Source organism: Phocoena phocoena, chromosome X (assembly GCF_963924675.1).
Source record: "Phocoena phocoena chromosome X, mPhoPho1.1, whole genome shotgun sequence".
In the NCBI taxonomy this organism is placed as follows: Eukaryota; Metazoa; Chordata; class Mammalia; order Artiodactyla; family Phocoenidae; genus Phocoena; species Phocoena phocoena.
In genome coordinates, this window is record NC_089240.1 from 55,119,952 (window position 1) to 55,139,882 (window position 19,931).

General features: G+C 35.2%; 1 protein-coding gene across 9 annotated transcripts in view; it reads left to right on the forward strand.

Moving 5' to 3' along the window:
• Positions 1–19,931, forward strand: part of HEPH (hephaestin) — a 103,507-nt gene that overhangs the window by 73,741 nt on the left and 9,835 nt on the right. For 6 of the 9 annotated variants that reach the window (XM_065900594.1, XM_065900596.1, XM_065900598.1 and 3 more), the window contains one exon: positions 19,251–19,357. The exons of the other annotated variants lie outside the window; for them this stretch is intronic. In XM_065900594.1, coding sequence (XP_065756666.1) covers positions 19,251–19,357 — 107 coding nt within the window. The remainder of the gene's footprint in view (positions 1–19,250; positions 19,358–19,931) is intronic. 9 annotated transcript variants of the gene reach the window in all.

A 19,931-nucleotide genomic window follows, 5' to 3' on the forward strand; every position in this document is an offset into this window, starting at 1 on the left:
AGACTCACAGACATAGAAAACAAACTTATGGTTACCAAAGGGGACAGGAAAGGAAGAAGGGACAAATTAAGAGTATGGAATTAACAGATACAAACTACTATACATAAAATAGATAAACAACAAAGATATACTGCATAACACAGGGATTTATATTCAATATCTGTGATAACCTATAATGGAATATAATCAGAGAAAACCTGAATCATTATGCTGTACACCTGAAACTAACACAATATTGTAAATCAACTACTCTTTAATAAAAAAGATTAATGAGAGAAGACTAGCACAACCCAATATTACAGCATATTATAAAGGTACAATAATTAAAGCAGCATGGTACTGTCAAAAAATAATAGGACAAAAAAATCCCTGAAACAGACTCAAAGTTCTATCTTTGTCAACAGCTGTGGGAATACAATTATTCCAATACTAGCCCACATTTCTTCTTCCTACCTCCCTCCTTAGGTCTCCTCACTAAGGAAATGTTATTAACCTGATTAGTCAGAACCCAGGATATTTGTTGGACAATGCCTTACTAGTGGGCAGGGTTACTCTTTCTCTCATCTCAGCACTCTCTATTTCACTCTTCCATGTGGTAAGTTGATCTGTGCCTGCAAATAGGTAAGCTGGTTATATGAGTTAAGACTCATATAACTGGTTTTCTGTGTTATGCCTGCACTGCAGATCAAGCCATCTTAGTTTCAAGGGGCTGGAATGAGGAAGCTTTATTTAGGACTTTAAGTCAAAGTTTTTCAAAAGCCTCAAGGAGAGGAGTAATTAATAAAAGTCAGACATTCTTGTGGTCCTGTATTAATATTATCACAAGCGCATAGAAATCTTGCCTCTTGCCTCTAATGCTGAGTGTATATAAAAGTTTAATATTAGAAAAATCTAGCATTTCAGTGGCAGAAAGGAAAAATTGATCAATACAGTCAGCCCTCCATAACCACTGGTTCAACCAACTACATCCATGGATTCAACCAACTACAGACTGAAAATATAGTTGATCCTTGAACAACATGGATTTGAACTGCACAGATCCTCTTATATACAGATTTTTTCAATAAATATGTACTAAAATACTACCCAATCTGTGGTTGGTTGAATCCACAGATGAGGAACCACGAATATGGAGAGCCAACCATAAAGTTATATGTGGATTTTCATTTTTTATATTATTTTTAAAACATATTTATTTATTTATTTGGTTGCACCAGGTCTTAGTTGCAGCAGGCGGGCTCCTTAGTTGTGGATTGGGGCTCCATAGTTGTGGCATGCATACTCTTATTTGCAGCATGCATGTGGGATCTAGTTCCTTGATGACAGATCAAACCTGGGCCCCCTGCATTGGGAGCATGGAGTCTTAACCATTGCACCACCAGGGAAGTCCTTATATGTGGATTTTCAGTTGTGTGGAAAGTTGGCATCCTTAACCCTGTGTTGTTCATGGGTCAACTGTATTCAGAAAAAAATTCCAGAAAGTTTCAAAAACCAAAACTTTAATTTGCCATGGGCCAGGAACTATTTACATAGCATTTACATTGTATTTACAACTATTTACATAGTATTTACATTGTATTAGATATTAAAAGTAATCTAGAGATGATTTAATGTATATGAGAGGATGTGTGTAGATTATATGCAAATACTGTACCATTTATATAAGAGACTTAAGCATGGATTTTTGTATCTATGGTGGTTCCTGGAACCAATCCCCCATGGATACCAAGAGAGGACTATATGGCTTTAGGACAAGTTCTCTCTTTCCAAAAACAAAATTAGATCTCTGTTTATTACCATATGCTAAAATAAATTACAAACAGATTAAAGGTAAAATAGCTTAAAAATAAAAGAATTAAAAGAAAATATGTCTGAATTCTGGGTGGAGATAGATTTTTCTAAGTTTGAGACCCTAAAAAGATGTTTAACACATAAGATATTGTTACTACAGGTAGGAAACTTATTTTTTTAAAGAGTAGCAAAAGAAAAATGAGTATATAGACAGGAAATTTATGAAGGAAGAAATACAAATGTCTAATGAAAAAAAATTGGGGGGTCACTAATAAATATTGCAGTGCAAAATGGTTAGTAAAACCAATGTGACCTCTGCCTTCATAAATTTTACAGTCTAGGGGAGAAAGCAGGTAGTAAGTGAGAAACCAATAGATACATACATATTTACAAAATTAGGTAAGTTCTATGAAGGAAGCAGAAGAAGATAATGTGACAGGGTGGAGGGAGAAGTGTATAAATCTTCCTGAGGCCGTGACGTTTAATTTGAGACCTGATGGATATAAGGAGATAGGGAGACAACTATGAAAAGAGTATTTGAGGAAGGGGAGAAAATTCCAAGAAAAAGGAACAGCAAGGGTAAGGACCCTGAAGCAAGAGTGTATTTGTTCTGATCAAGAAGAGCAAGACTGCTAGTATTCTGGAATTGAGTAGGCCACAGGGAGAAGGGTAGGCGAAAAGGTCAGAAAGTTAAAAGTGGAAGAATAGCAGGAAGCAGATTATGTTGGGTCTTACAGGCCATAATAGGAACTTTGAGTGGATTGGGAGGCCATTGGAAGATTTTAAACAGAGGAGCGACATGATCTGACTTACATTTTAACAGGATCAATCCGATTGCTGTGTTGAGGAGAGATTATAAGTAGGCAATGGAGGAATTAGGGAGATAATCTAGGAAGCAATGCAGTAATTCTGTTTAGAGATGATGAGATGATGGTAGCTTGGAAGTGATGAGCAGTGGTCATATTTAGGATGGGTTTTTAAGGTAGATCCAATGAGATATTTTGATGGTCTAGATGTGAGATGGGAGGAGGAAAGCAGAAAAAGATGATTTCAAGGTTTTTGGTCTGGACCAATGGAAATAGTTGTCATTCAATGAAATGGAGAAGTTTGAAATAAAGTTTAAGATGTGGAAATATCAAGTAGGTATTTGGCTACACGTGTAGCCAAATTAGAGAAGAGGTGTGAACTCGAGATAGAAATTTAAGAGTCATCAGCATGTAGATGATATTTAAAGATATAATATGCATGAGATCACTTAGGGAGTGAGTTAGACAATAAAGAGTGACTGAGATAATTAGATTAATCCAGGTATGAAATGATGGCACCTCAGGCCAGCCAAATACAGTGAAAGGAGTAAGAATTGTTCTGATTCTGGGGTTTCTAGATAGATTTTTCTTTTTGATTTTCAAGAGTTTCTATATTTTAGTTATTAGTTGTCTGTTTTATACATTGCAGGTATCTTTTCCCAATTTGTCATTCAGCTGTTCATTTTGTTCATGGTGTTGTTTGTTGAACAGAACATCATTTGTAATCAAATTTTGGCCTCATGGTTTGTGCTTTTTAAGTTTTGTTTATAAAGTCCTTTCCACCTCTGGTCACAAGGATATTGGGCTATGTTATCTTCTATTTATAATTTTGTCACATTCAGATCTTTAATAATGCCAGAATCTACCTTTCTATGTGCCATTAGCTAGGGATCCATTTAATTTTTTTTCTCCATATAGTGAGCAAGTTTTCTCAATACCATGTCTTAAACAATTCAGCTTTTCCCCATTTTACTTGTTTTTGTCACCTTTATAGTTTACTTTCTTTTTTTATGAATTTTTATTGGAGTATGGTTGCTTTACAACGTTGTGTTAGCCTCCACTGCACAACAAAATGAATCAGCCATACACATACAGATATCCCCTCCCTTTTAGCCTTCCCTCCCATTTAGGTTACTACAGTGCATTAGATAGAGTTCCCTGTGCTATATTGTATGTTCCCATCAGTTGTCTTTTTTATACATAATATCAATAACGTATATGTGTCAGTCCCAGTGTCCCAATTCCTCCCACCCCACTCCTTTCCCCCTTGGTATCCATACATTTGTTCTCTATGTCTGTGTCTCTATTTCTGCTTTGCAAATAAGATCATCTATACCATTTTTCTAGATTCCACATATATGCAAGCATATATCACATATTATTATATGATATTTGCTTTCCTCTTTCTGACTTACTTCACTCTGTATGGCACTCTCTAGGTCCATCCACATCTCTACAAATGACCCAATTTCATTCCTTTCTATGGCTGAGTAATATTCCATTGTATATAGGTACCACATCTTCTTTATCCATTCCTCTGTTGATGGACATTCAGTGTTTACTTTCTTTAAATAAATAGATCTGACTCCAAGTTTTTATTCTGCTGTATTTGTATGTTATTATGTTATTGCAAAAATATCATACTATTTTTATTATTATAAGTTTGAAATTTGTCTTAATATTTGGAGGATAGGCCTCCTTTGTTCAAGATTGACTGAAGTGTGTGTTATTTTTTCATATAAATTTTAGAGTAAGTTTATCAAGTTCAACAACAAAATCCAACTATGATTTTGATTTGTATTGTGTTGAATTTATAGATTATCTTAGAGAAAATTGGCATTTTTATATTATTCACTTGTTGGAATAACTTTCCGTTTATTCAGATAGTCTTCTCTGTGAAGACACATAACACTTTTTTCATAGTGTTATGAAAATTTCCCCATTAAGGTTTTACATATGCCTAATTAAGTTAATCTATGGATGTTTTATTGCTTTTGTTGCTAATTTTAAATTATATTTCTAATTGATTATTGCTAATGTAGTTAAATGCTATTGATTTTTATAATTTAATCTTTTATCTGGTAGGCTTCCTGAATTTCCTTATTAATTCTGTAGTTTGTTGATTCTGCAAAAAACAAGTATTTTATCCTTCTACTTATTATTTCGTTTTTGACATATGTGTTTGCTAGGATCTCTAGTATTAGTGATAGTGGTGGTAACCCTTAGCTTTTTCCTAATCTCAAGGGGGATACAACTAACTTTTCTCACCCTTTGCTATGGATCTTTTTTTGAGGAAGGTGATAAATTTATTTAAATTTTAGTCAATGTAAATGACTAAAACCTTTAATAGAAGGATCATTTTAAAACCACTTTGAAGCCTACCTCTGTAAAGTGATTTTTCCAAGATGGTTATACCAGACATGCCCTAATCCCCAAACCATATTAAATGGTATAGGTTCTGATAAGCTTGGAATTTGTACACCTCCCCCTCTTCCCCAAATAAATTTAAAGGTTTTATAATACATACTCCCACATGGCGTACAAATTTTCCTGTATTCAGTAAATTTCTTCTTAGTAGAGAGGAAAAACCTAACCCAGTTATGAGACCAATCACACCACTGTTGAAAAACTGTACTTACTACTTCAGAATACTGGCATGAACAACTTGTATTTTAACCTAAAATCTTTATTAAATCCTAGTTTAGCATCTGTATTATAAGTTAGAGTGTTGGTTAACTTGTGGTGAAATGAGGATTATGCAAGTAATAATGCAGCATAATATTTTACTACTATAAAAACAAGTATCATGTAGTTAGAGTTGTAACTGTACACCCACCTTAAAAATGTTTTCCCACATATCTATGTAAAACATGTAATTTAAAAATACTTACACCATAATATATAAATAGTTGTTATAAATACACATAGCACATTCTATAGACACCATATATATTTTTTAAAGAGACTGTAAATTATACATGGAAAAATTACACCCTTGGAAAAGCTTATATTCTAATGGTGTTAAACATCTAGATTAAATAATAAATTGTATTTCAGAAGCATGCTATATTACATGTATATCAATTCTATTACCTTAAGTGCTCACCAACAAATCATTAACATATAGAGACATTCATCACAAGAATCAAGAACTATCATCTATCTCTTCCGCATATTAACAAGTGGTCAACTCCAAATCAACAATGCTCACATACTTATGTCTGTAAACAACTGTCTTAAGTGAAAGATGGGCTGAGTTAAGTACAGCTACAACATATTATAAACAATTCATTACAAAAAGATCGCAAGTTAAAACTGGAACACTTTACAAAGTTGATCACAAAACATCATAAAAACTGTCTTCAGTAAAACTCTGTAACAGATTGGTCAACTGGATATATCTGGATATGATAGAGACTTATTGAATATGCACACAAGTTAGGGTTTTGAGAAAAAAACAACCATCAGGTCTGCTTCACCAGGCTTCTGAAAGGTACCCATCACTGCATTACAGAACCTCAAGTCTGTTTTGAAGCCCCAGACAACAGATTTCCCAGAGACACTGTTTATCTACGGTAATGACAACAGCAATCTTGGATTTGCATGATGAGGCTTCTTTTTTATTGAAGTATAATTGCCATTTGACATTATATTCATTTCAGATGTACAATATAATAATTCAATAACTGTATACATTATGAAATGATCACCGTAATAAGTGTAGTTAATATCTGTCACCATGCATAGTTACAATTTTTTTTCTTGTGATGAGAACTTTGAACGTCTACTCTCATAACAACTTTCAAATATGCAATACAGTAGTATAAACTATAGTCACCATGTTTTACATTGCATCCCCATGACATTTATTTTACAACTGGAAATTTGTACCTTTTGACTGCCTTTACCCATTTTGCCCAACTCCTAACCCATGCCTCTGGCAACCACCAATCTGCTCTCTGTATCTATGACCTTGGGTTTTTTGTTGTTTATTTTTTGTTTGTTTTTTTCTAATTTAAGATATAAGTGAGAACATATGGTATTGAACTTTTTCTGACTTATTTCACTTAGCATAATGCCCTAAAGGTCCATTCATTTGTCACAAATGGAAGGATTTTATTTTTTTATGGCTGAATAGAATTCCATTGTGTGTGTGTGTGTGTGTGTGTGTGTGTGTGTACGTATATATCACATCAACTTTATCCACTGAAGGACACTCAGGTTGTTCCCATGTCTTGGATATTGTAAATAATGCTGAAATAAACGTGGGAGTGCATATATCTTTTTGAATTAGGGGTTTTGTTTTCTCTGGATAAACACCCAGAAGTGGAATTGCTTGATCATATGGTAGTTCTATTTTTAATTTTTTGAGGAACTGCCATACTATTTTCCATAATGGCTGCACCAATTTACATTTCCATCAACAATGCACAAGGGTTCCCTTTTTCCCACATCCTTGCCAACACTTATTTCTTGCCTTTTTGATAATAGCCATTCTAATGGATATGAGTTGCTGTCATGGTTTTGATTTGCATTTCCCTAATAATTAATGATGTTGAGCATCTTTTCAGGTACCTGTTGGCCATTTTGATGTCTTCTTTGGAAAAATGACTATTCAGATCCTCTGCCCATTTTTTAGTCGGGTTGTTCATTTTTCTGAATGTTGAGTTGTATGAGTTCTTTGTATATGTTGTATATTAACCCTTTATTGGATCTACTGTTTGCAAATATATTCTCCTACTCAGTAGGTGGCCTTTTCGTTTCTTTGAAAAAATGGGCTTTTTATTCAAAAGCTTTTTAGTTTTATATAGTCCCATTTGCTTATTTTTTTGTTGTTGCTTTTGCGTGACGAAACAGATCCAAAAAATGTTGTTAAGACCAACATCAAAGAGTGTAGTACCTATGTTTTCTTCTAGGATTTTTATGGTTTCAGGTCTTACATTTAAGTCTATATCCATTTTGAGTTTATTTTTGTATATAGTGTGAAAAGTAGTTTAGTTAAATTCTTTTACATGTAGCTGTCCAGTTCTCCCAACACCGTTTATTGAAGGGGCTGTCTTTTCACCATTGTATATTCTTGTCTCCTTTGTTGTAGATCAATTGCCCATATAAGTGTGGATTTATTTCTGGGCTGTCTATTCTATTTAATTGATCTATGTAACTGTTTTTATGCCAGTACCATAATGTTTTGATTACTATAGTTGTGTAATATAATTTGAAACCAGGGAGCATGATGCATCCAGCTTTGTTTTTCTTTCTTAAGATTGCTTTGGCTATTCAGATTCTTTTGTGGTTCTGAACAAATTTTAGAATTGTTCTATTTCTGTGAAAAATGCCATTGAAATTTTGATTGCAATTGCATTAAATCTGCATATTGCTTTGGGTAGTATGAGCATTATAACAATATTAATTCTTCCCAATCTGTGAAGATCTTTCCATTTATTTGTGTATTCTTCAATTTCTTTCCTCACTGTCTTATGGTTTTTATTTTTCAGGTCATTCATCTCCTTGGTTAATTTTATTACTAAGTATTTTATTCTTATTGATGGAATTATAACTGGGAATTATTTTATTAATTTTTCTTTCTGACAGTTTGTTATTAGTGTATGGAAACACAACAGATTTCTGTATGTTGATTTTGTGTCCTGCAACTTTGCTGAGTTTGTTTATTAGTTCTAAAAGTTTTTTGGTGGAGTCGTTAGAGTATTCTGTATATAAGATCATGTCATCCTCAAATAGTGGCCGTTTTACTTTTTCCTTTATAATTTGAGTGCCTTTTATTTTTTCTTCTTGCCTAATTGCCCTGAGTAGGACTTCAATGCTATGTTGAATAAAAATTGTGAGAGTGGGCATCCTTGTTTTGTTCCTGATCATAAAGGAAAAACTTTCAGCTTTTCATCGTTGAATATGATGTTATATGTGGGCTTGTCATATATGGCCTTTATTATGTTGACTTATATTCCGTCTCTTCTCAGTTTGTTGAGCTTTTTTTATCAGGAATGGATGTTGAATTTTGCAAACACTTTTTCTGCATTTATTGAGATGATTATATGATTTTTATCTTTCATTGTGTTAATGTGGTGTATAATTATGTTGACTGATTTGTGGATACTGAACCATTCTTGCATCCCTGGAATAAATCTCACTTTATCATGGTGTATGATCCTTTTAATGTATTGTTGATGTTGGTTTGCTAATATTTTGTTGAGGATTTTTGCATCTATGTTCATGATAAACCTATGTTTATCATGTACTTATTGCCATCTTGTTAATTATTTTCTGGCTGTTTTGTAGTTCCTCTGTTTCTTCTTCTCATGCTCACTTTTGTGGTTTGGTGACTTTCTTTAGTGATATGCTTGGATTCCTTTCTCATTATCTTTTGTGTGTTTACTATAGGTCTTCCTTTGTAGTTACTACGACACATATAACAACCTCTATTTATAACCATCTATTTTAAGTTGATAACAATTTATGTTTGAATGCATTCTCAAACTCTACATTTTTACTCTTCCCCCCCAAATTGTATGTTTCTGATGTCACATTTTATATCTTTTTATTTTGTATATCCCTTAACTAATTATTGTAGTTATTGTTATTTTAACTACTTTTGTCTTTTATCCACCATACTAGTTTTCTTGTTTAGTACTGATGAACTTCTTAAGATTTTTGCTTGTCTGGAAAACTCTTTATCTTACCTGAAGACAGCCCTCCCCTCCACACACAAAGCTAAAACTCCAGGACAAACAAAGGGGCCTCTTTCAAGGAAAGACTGGGGGTTTGTTTCAGTCTGCTGTGTGTGCAGTACCCCAGGGATGGTAGCCTTCCAGGAACTGTCTCTCCAATTGTGACAATCCCTTGTGACCCAGGAACACAAGCTCCCCCTGGCCACCAGAGCCAGGCAATTAAGGGGAATCTCCTGGGCTGCAGCCACATAAACCATGGCACCAGATATAAAAACTGGGGCACCAGACATGTATAAAATCTTCCCTCTGGGAGACACTGGCATTCTGGACAGTAGCAGAGGGCAACAGTGAAGGTGGCACTTACTGAGAGAAAAAAGATTTAGTGCCTGCCAGCTTTATCAAGGCAGAGAGAGAGAGAGAGAGAGGGAGCACAGAGATGGTGCCCACCAATTGGTGGGTAAAGGTGGCGCCCATTGAGAAAAAATAGCTCTTGTCAGCTTTAGCAGTTTAGAGCGAGAGTGTGAAAATGGTGTCCACCAGCATCTTCATCCATGGAGATTATCCAAACATGCCCCTCCTCCTCAGGTCAGTGCTTTAAGATTAGCAATGAATTGCTAATCTGAATGCTTTTCGAATGGTTACCTCTGTGCTGGGCCCTGGGGCGAGTGAGTCTGCATATGAGCCATTTAGAAGGTATTTCTTAGTTCACTACATTGCTTTGGATCTCATGAACATGAGCCCCATTGGTTTAAAAAGCCAGATATTTTACAGCTTCATATTTCAAGTTCAGGTATTAAAGGAGGAGGGTGCTGATATGAGGTATGAACATTTTGCTCCTCAGGGAGAAGCTTCGGTTGTGTGAGTTCCCTCCTAATTCTGGATTGTTGAGCTGGGGCGGGATTTATGGTAAGACCATGTCTCAGCCTCTCCTACTGCCTCGATGTGATCCTTTTCTCATTTGCCAATATGAAGGAACCACTCAGCCAGTTTTCAGGTCTCTTTTCAGAGGAAATTTTCCCATAAGTAGCTTTAGATTTGGTGTTTTCCTGAAAGAAACCGTGTTCAGAATATTCCTACATTGTGTCTTAGACTGCCTCCTGAGAACCCTGTGATGATGAGGCTTCTTTACCCTCTGGTAAAGAGGGTTGCTTTTTGTGTCTGCTTTAACAGCCAGATGTTTGCAAGCAGTTTTCCAACAGCAGATATAAGTGATCTAGTTGTTGAGAATTCTTTTTGGGCAATCCATTTTCTTTTGACCAATGTTCAACTCTTAGGCTACTTCTGTATCCTTCACTGTCACTCCCATCAGCATTAAAAAGCTTCAATAGCTCAGGGAAAAAATTGCTTCTTCAACAGTGACTGAAGTGATCTCTGTTCCTGCTATAAGAATTTTTTTAGCCTTTTTAAAGGAAGTATATATTATACATTAATGAATATATTTTACAGTAAAATTAAATTGAAATCATACTCTTTTAAAAAGCCTAAAATGGAAATCAAGGCATTTATCAAATTTCCATGATGCACCAAAATTCTGACTTTCAGAATTCAGCAATCATGATTGTAGATGAGGTCCATTAATCCATGTTTTTAAATAACTAAGGATCTTGTCCATACTTGGAGCAGAATTCTGTGTATAAGTGACAATCATTTCAAATATAAATATTTTAGGGGCCCCAGATATTTTAATTGTTCAGTCATACATGTGTTGTACTTCACCATCTGATAACTTGTATGGCTCCCAGCCAAAGAAAAATATGTTACCCATCAGAGTTTAAGGCCTGACCACACAGATCATGGCCTAGTCAAGACTCATGGTTCTAACAGAGGGAAGGACTAATACTTCTGTTTTAGAAATTTTTTAATTAAAAATAACTTTATATTTAGTAAAATTCACTCATACTGTAGAATTTCATGGATTTTGAAAATGCATACAGTTGTGTATTCACCACCATAACCGAGATACAGAACAGTTCCATTACCCCAAAACAACTTCTTCAGGCTGCCTCTTTGTAGTCAAGCCTTTCCCCCAATCCCACCACTTTTGTCAACCACTTTCCTTATGTTCTACATCCCTATGGTTTTCAATGGTTGTACAATGTCATAAAAATTGAATCATACAGTTTAGCCTTTGACTTCTAGATTCTTTTCACTTAAAAAATGAATTTGGAGGATAGCAAAATTTGCAGATTAGGGAACACCAGCTTCCTGTTCCTTGACAGCCCATACTTCTAAGAAACAAAGAAAACAACAAACCAAATTCAGATATAACATAGATGTTGGAACTGCCTGACAGGAATTTTAAAATATCTACAATTAATATGTTAAAGGCCCTAATGGAAAAGGTGACAAACATGCAAAATGGGATGATAATTTCAGTGGAGAAATTAAAAACTGTAAGAGAGAATCAAATGAAAATGCTAGAAATGAAAAAGAGAGAGAGAGAGAGGCTTTTCAATGGTCTCTTCAGTAGACTTCACACAACTGAGAAAATGACTACTGACCTTGAAGATAGGTCAGTAAAAATTACGAAAACTGAAACACTAGGAGACAAAAAAGAGGAAAAAGAAACAGAATGAAGCATGTAAGATCTGCGTGATAATATCAGACACTCTAACATAAATGAAATTGAAATCATAAGAGAAGAAAGAGAGATAGGACAAGCAAAAGATTTAAAGAAATAATGGCTGAAACTTTTCCAAAATCAACAATAGACACAGAACTACAGAATCAAGAAGCTCTGAGAAGACCAACGGGGATAATTACCAAAAGCAAACAAATAAATACACACACATACACACACATGCACACACACACACTTGCAAACACCCTTAGTCATGCCATGTAAAGTCTACTAAAACCAAAGACAATCAGAAAATCTTGAAAACAGCCAGAAAAATAGAACAAAAGCACATTACATACAAAGGAACAAAGATAAAACTTATGGCAGATTTCTCATCAGAAACTATAAAAGCAAGAAAGCAGTAATGAAACATTTTTAAAGTGCTGAAATAAAAATACTGTCAATGAAGAATTATATATTCTGTGAAAATAATAAGGAAAAATAAAAACATTCTCATAAAAAAAGGCTGTAAGAATTCATTGCTAGTATATCTATATTACAAGAAATTTTAAAGAAAGCACTTCAGGAAGAACTGACATGACACCAGAAAGCAAGTGGTAACTATACAATGAAATAAAGAGTGCTGGAAATAGAATAAATAAACATAATATTTTTTTCATTTTTAGTGCTCAAAAGCCTGTCTAAAAGAAAACTTTATCAATGTAGTGTATTTTTGTATATGCAAATATAAAATATGTGACAAAAAATGCCACAATGATTTGAAGTGATGTATTGGGAATATACAGTTGCAAAGATCTCTTTCTAGATAGTAACCAATATAATATTATTTGAAGATAGATTCTAATATATGTTGTAAAGTCTAGAGCAATAAGTAAAATCATTTTTAAAGGGGTAGAGTGAATTAATAATAGAGAAAAAAATGGAATCACATAAAATGCTCAATTAATGCAAAAGAAAGCAAGAAAGAAGGAAAAAACAAAAAGAAATAGAAAAATAGAAAAAAAATCTACCAATATGATAGATTTTATTTCAACAATAGCAATAATAATTTTAAATTTAAACAAATATAAATACACCAATAAAGCAGATGTATATTGTGATACTGGATTTTAGAAGATTACCCAACTATATGTTATATAAAATAAATTCACTGTAAACGTAAAGGCAAAAATAGGATAAAAGTGAAAGAATGGACAAAGATGTACCATGTAAACTCTAACATGGCTAATACTACTGTCAGGGAAAGTACACTTTAGACTAAGGAATCTACCAAGGATAAGAAAGATACTACAATATAATAAAGAGATCAATTCTCAAAAATAAAATAAAAACTGTCCTAAATATGCACACATTGAACAACAGAACTCCAACATACATGAAATCAAAAACTGATAGTATTGAAAGGTAATTTGTATATTTCTAGGAATTTGTGTATTTCATCTAGGTTATATAATTGGTGGATATATAATTGTTTTGGTGTTTTCTTATAATCCTTTTTATTTCTGTGAGGTTGGTAAAATATCCCTACATTCACTTGTGATTTTAGTTTTTTTATTTCTGATTTTTTTATTGAAGTATAATTGATTTGCAATATTGTACAGCAAAGTGATTCAGTTATATATAGATAGATAGCTATAGATATATTTCCCTGTGCTATACAGTAAACCCTTGTTCATAATCTATTTTATGTACAGTAGCTTGCATCTGTTAATACCATACTCCAAATTTATCACTTCCCCTCTCCCTTTCCCCTTTGGTAACCATAAGTTTGTTTTCTATATCTGTGAGTCTATTTCTGTTTTGTATATAGATTCATTTGTATTATAGTTTAGATTCCACATATAAATGACATCATATAGTATTTGTCTTTCTCTGTCTGACTTACTTCACTGAGTGTAATATTCTCTAGTCCATTCATGTTTTTCCAAATGACAATATTTCATTCTTTTTTATGGCTGAGTAATATTCCATTGTATATCTATACCACATCTTCTTAAACCAATCATCTGTGATGCACAATTTGGTGTTTTCTATGTCTTGGCTACTATAAATAATGCTGCTATGAACATTGGGGTGAACATATCTTTTGAAGTAGAATTTTCACCTTTTCTGAATATATGCCCAGCATCATGTTGTAGCTCCACTTTTAGTTTTCTAAGGAAACTACTGTTTTCCATAGAGACAGAACCAATTTACATTGCCACTAACAGTGTACAAGGGTTCCCTTTTCTCTGCACCCTCTCCAGCATTGGTTGTTTGTAGACTTTTTGATGGTAGCCATTCTGACCAGTGTGTGGTGATACCTCATTGTGACTTTGATTTGCACTTCAGTAATGATTAACGATGTTGAGCATCTTTTCATGTGACTGTTGGCCATCTGTATGTCTACTTTGGAGAAATGTCTATTTGGGTCTTCTGCCCATTTTTTGATTGTGTTCTTTCTTTTTTCAATATTGCATTGTATGAACTGTTTATATATTTTGGATATTAATCTCTTGTTTGTTCCATTGTTTGCAAATATTTCCTCCCATTGCACAGGTTGTCTTATTGTTTTATTGATGGTTTCCTTTGCTGTGCAAAAGCTTTTAGATTTTATTAGGTACCATTTGTTTATTTTTGCTTTTATTACTTTTGCCTTGGGAGACCGAACTAAGAAAATATTGCTATGATTTATGTCAGAGAATGTTTTGTCTCTGTTCTCTTCTAGGAGTTTTATGCTTTCATGTCTTAGATCTAAGTCTTTAAACCAGTTTGAGTAATTTTTGAATATGGTATGAGGAAGTGTTCGAGTGTTCTATTTTCATTGATTTACATGTGGCCATCTGGCTTTCCCAACACCACTAGTTGAAGAGACTTCTTTCTTTCCATTGTACAGTCTTGATTCCTTTGTTAAAGATTAATTTACTGTAGGTGTGTGGGTTTATTTTTTGACTCTCTATTCTGTTCCATCGATCCATATGTCTGTTTTTGTGCCAATACCATGCTGTTTTGATAACTGTAGCTTTGTAGTGTTGTCTGAAGTCTGGAAGTATAGCTTTGTTCTTTTTTATTAGGATTGTTTTGAAATTTTTGGGTCTTTTTTCATTCCATATAAATCTTAAGATTATTTGTTCTAGTTCTGTGAAAAATATCATGGGTGTTTTGATAGGGATTGCATTAAATCTGTAGATTGCTTTGGGTAGTATGGCCATTCTAACAATATTAATTCTTCCAATCTAAAAGCATGGGATATCTTTCAATTTCCTTGAATTATCTCCAATTACTGTTTTCAATGTTTTATAACTTTTAGTGTATAGGTCTTTCACTTCCTTGGTTAAGTTTATTCCTAGGTATTTTTTGACACCATTTTAAACAGGATTACTTTTTACTTTCTCTTTCTGATATTTCATTGTTAGTGTAAAGAAATGCAACAAATTTCTGTATATTAACCTTGTACCATGCAACCTTGCTGAATTTCTTTATTAGTTCTAATAGTTTTTTGTGTGGAGACTATAGAGTTCTCTATATAGAGTATTATATCAACTAGAAATAGTGAGAATTTTACCTCTTCTCTTCTAACTTGGATACATTTTGTTTCTTTTTCTTACCTGATTTCTGTGGCTAGGACTTCCAATACTGTGCTGAACAGAAATGGTGAGAGTGGGTATCCTTGTCTTGTTCTGTGTCTCCATTCTATTTCCAAGATTTTGGATCATCTTTACTATCATTACTCTGAATTATTTTGCAGGTAGGTTGCCTATTTCCTCTTCATTTATTTGGTCTTGTAGGTTTTTACCTTGCTCCTTCATCTGTAACATATTTCTCTGTCATCTCATTTTTGTTGATGTGTGGCGCTATTTTCCTCTCTTGCTGGTTGTTTGGCCTGAGGCGTCCAGCACTGGAGCTTGCAGGCAGTTAGGTGGAGCCAGATCTTGGTGCTGAGATGAGGACTTCTTCGAGACCTCACAGTGATGAATATTTCCTGGGACCTGTAGTTCTCTGATAGTCCAGCAGTTTGAATTTGATGCTCCCACCACAGGGGCTCAGGCCTAACCCCTGGCCTGGGAAACAAGATCTTGCAAGTTGCACAATGTGACAAAAACAAACAAGCAAACAAAAAGCAGACAAACAAAGTCCAAGGCAAATAATAAAAACAAAACCGAACCAACAAAAGTAAGAAGTAACAATCACACAAACAAAAGAAAACAAACAGACAAATAAAACCAAAGACAACAAAAACAAATCCAAATAAACAAAAGACAAAACAACAAACAAACAACAACAATGAAAAAAAACCCAAGGAAAGCAAAAAAACAAGACACCAAAATGAACAAGAGAGCCCCCAAAACAAAACCAATAATAAAAACAAAACTAACCCAAACAGAAAACTGAAAACAAAAGAAAATCAAAAAACAAACTAAAAGAAAAGTGAGTGAACAAAAGACAAACACACAAAAATGACACACACAAAAAAAATCAAAACTAGAAAAAAAGGATAAAAACAAAAGAAAATAATAAACAAAGCAAAACAAAACTAAACAAAAATATCAAAATAACAAACCAACAGGAAAAAAGGGACAACAAATAACAAAGAGCAGGACAGTAACAAAGAATAAAAAGAAAAATAAAATTAGAAAAATAAAAAAAATTTTAGAAAAAATAAAAATGAAATAACAAAGCAAAATAGAACAACAGCAAAAAGATAAAATAAAATAAATTTAAAAGTTAAAAAAAAGTTAAAGATAAAAATATAAAATATTTAAAAATGGAAACTTCTGTGATGCCTCCACTATCAATGTCCCTGCACCCATGGTGAGCTACAGCCAACTCCCACCACCCCAGGAGTTCCTCCAAGACCTCTTGGTAGGTCTCTGGACCAGCTGTGTCATCCCCACCTCTGCTTGTGTTCCTCTCACCAGCATCTGCTCCTGAAGCTGGCCTGGAGCACACATGCTTGCATAGGCCAGCCGGGGTGCAGACTTCCATGGGCATGGCTTCAGGGGCTGGCACAGATGGACGAGGCTTTGGAGAAAGGTGGCGTTCAGCCTGCCAGGACCTGTGTGGACAAAGGAAGATTTGTCAGGGGTGGTGGCAGGCTGCCAAGACCCACACAGCCCATGGATGCTTTGGGGGAGTTGTGCTCAGGTCCACCTGAACCCATGTGGCCAGAGGAGGCTTTGGCAGGGGTAGGGCTCAGGCCTGGGGCCCTAGCAGGCTTGCCAAGGCCTGAGCAGGTGAGGGGAACCCTGGTTTTCAGGGTGGGTGAGCCTGCTCAGGCATGCACAACTTACGTTGCCCAAGGAGGCCAGTCCAATGGGTGGGAAAGGACATTCCAATGGCAGTCCTGCTCTTTGCACACCACTCAACAATTGCATCTCACCTCCATGGTGGCCTGGGCTTCCTCTGCAAACATTTCTGGCTGTGGAGCCCTTCCCTCCTGCTGCCTCAGGCTGTCTCCTCACAACCAACAGCTACCCCCTCCCTGGGTCCACTCTCCAAACCTCACTCTCCAGCACCCAGCCCTCCTACACACAACTCAGGCTGGGGTGTTCAGGGCTGTGGCACAGACTATGTGAATAGGTATTACTCTGTCCTGCCTTACACATACTGGTTGCTGCATTCCCCTCCAATCTCCCAACCCCCTGAAAGTCTCTCTCTGTCACCACTGTTCCCCTTGCTGTAAGTGAGCTTTTCTGAGTGTAGGAACCTCTGCTCTCCTTTAGCTACCCCTCAGGGGCACTTGTCCCATCCTGTTTCCACTTTTCTTCCCCCTTTCCTTCATCCTACCTGGTTGCTCAGGGATTTTTTGTCCCCTTAGGTGTCCGAGGTCCTCCACTAGTGTTCGGTAGGTGCTCTCTGAGAATTGTTCCAATGTATTCTTGATGTATTTGTGAGGAGATGCAAACTCCACATCCTCCTATTCCGCCATCTTGACTCTGTCCCCAGTGTTCAGTCTTTGATTTACAATATTATGTTAATTTTAGTTATACAGCATCATGATTCAATATTTTTGCAGATTATACTCCATTATAAGATATTTTAAGATAATTGCTATAATTCCCTGTACTATACAGTATATCCTCTTTGCATATCTTTTTTATATAAAGTAGTTTGTTTCTGTTAATCCCATCAAACAAACAAACAAACAAATAAATAGTCTGAAGTCAGGGAGTCTGATTCCTCCAGCTCCGTTTTTTTCCCTCAAGACTGCTTTGGCTATTCGGGGTCTTTTTGTCTCAATACAAATTTTAAGATTGTTTGTTCTAGTTCTGTAAAAACTGCCATTGGTAATTTGATAGGGATTGCATTGAACCTGTAGATTGCTTTGGGTAGTAGAGTCATTTTCACAATATTGACTCTTCCAAAAAAACAACATGGTATATCTCTCCATCTGTTGTTATCATCTTAAATTTCTTTCATCAGTGTCATAGTTTTCTGCATACAAGTCTTTTGTGTCCCTAGGTAGGTTTATTCCTAGGTATTTTATTCTTTTTGTTGCAATGGTAAATGGCAGTGTTTCCTTAATTTCTCTTTCAGATTTTTCATCATTAATGTATAGGAATGCAAGAGATTTCTGTGCATTAATTTTGTAACCTGCAACTTTCCCAAATTCATTGATTAGATCTAGTAGTTTTCTGGTAGCATTTTTAGGATTCTCTATGTATAGTATCATGTCATCTGCAAAGAGTGACAGTTTTACTTCTTCTTTTCCAATTTGTATTCCTTTTATTTCTTTTTATTCTCTGATTGATTGCCATGGCTAGGACTTCCAAAACTATGATGAATAATAGTGGTGAGAGTGGACATCCTTGTCTTGTTCCTGATCTTAGAGGAAATGCTTTAGTTTTTCACCATTGTGATGCCTACTGTGGATTTGTCATATATAGCCTTTATTATGTTGAGGTACGTTCTCTCTATGCCCATTTTGGATTGGAGCTTAATGACAAGGAAAGTCTGGCTAAGTATTTGAGGCATCAATACACACAGATCATAATTGACATCAGAAAAATGGCTTAAAGCTTCCATGGAGACAGTATGGAAAAAGAGGAGAAGAGGACTAGAGACAGAGCCTTGAAGAAACAGCTGCATTTAGGAGGCAGCAGCAGGATAAGGAGACCAAAACAGAGCCAAAGAAGGAAGGTCATTATAAGCAGGGAGAATAGTAGCAGAACTGCCTTACTAGCGTATTGGACATGAATATTTAAAGATAGGGACAGTAGAAGAGATGTTGAGGGTGTCCCAGGAGGGAGAAGAATAAAGTCACAAAAATAAAATGAAGACTGATATGGAAATGATGGAGAAATATCTTAAAGGCCCTGGGACTCACCTGCCACAGCCTCTTAGGGATACCCAGGAACTGGGAGAAATTTCTGATCTGGTCTAAATGGAGACTCCTGTTACCACTTCTAGGTGAGGTTCTCACTTACCAGTGGAACATCCCAGAGAGATCTGGCCCTGGGCCCAATGATTCTACTTGTGTTTCCTGGATCTATTATTCTGCAGTGGATCCCATCAAGGTAAAGACAATATTGGCTTCCTGGAGTTGTCTCAGAATTGGGCAGGCTGCCTAGTAAAAAGAAGTTATTAAACAGATGTAGCAAAAAGCCCAGCACTAAAGTCCAGGGTTCAGGTGAAATTCCTCAAATGCTGGGCTTATTCTAGTAGTTAGGAGGAGGGATGAAAGGAATAGGTAGCATCACATGTTAGTTCTGAGGATTTTCTTCCTTGTTTCTTCTTCTTGGATAATATAAGGCATTATGTTATCATTCAAGAAACCTAGAATTTGTTGTCAAGAGATTGGGTTTCTAGCCCAAATTTTGTTCTGTCTTGCTTTTGAAGTGACTTTAGGCAAGTCATTCTGCTTCTGTTTCCTGGAAAATGGGCTTATCTATGTAGCCACCCATCCACAGGCAGATGTCAGCTATCATTTATTGAGAGCCTACTACATTTTACCTGGTGCTTTGGATGATACAAATGTAAGATACAGTTCCCATTTTCAAAGAGTATGATCTAGTTGTGGGAGACAGATGAATATAAACATAACTTTGACATTAAATATATAAAATATAACTATATATATATACACAGAAT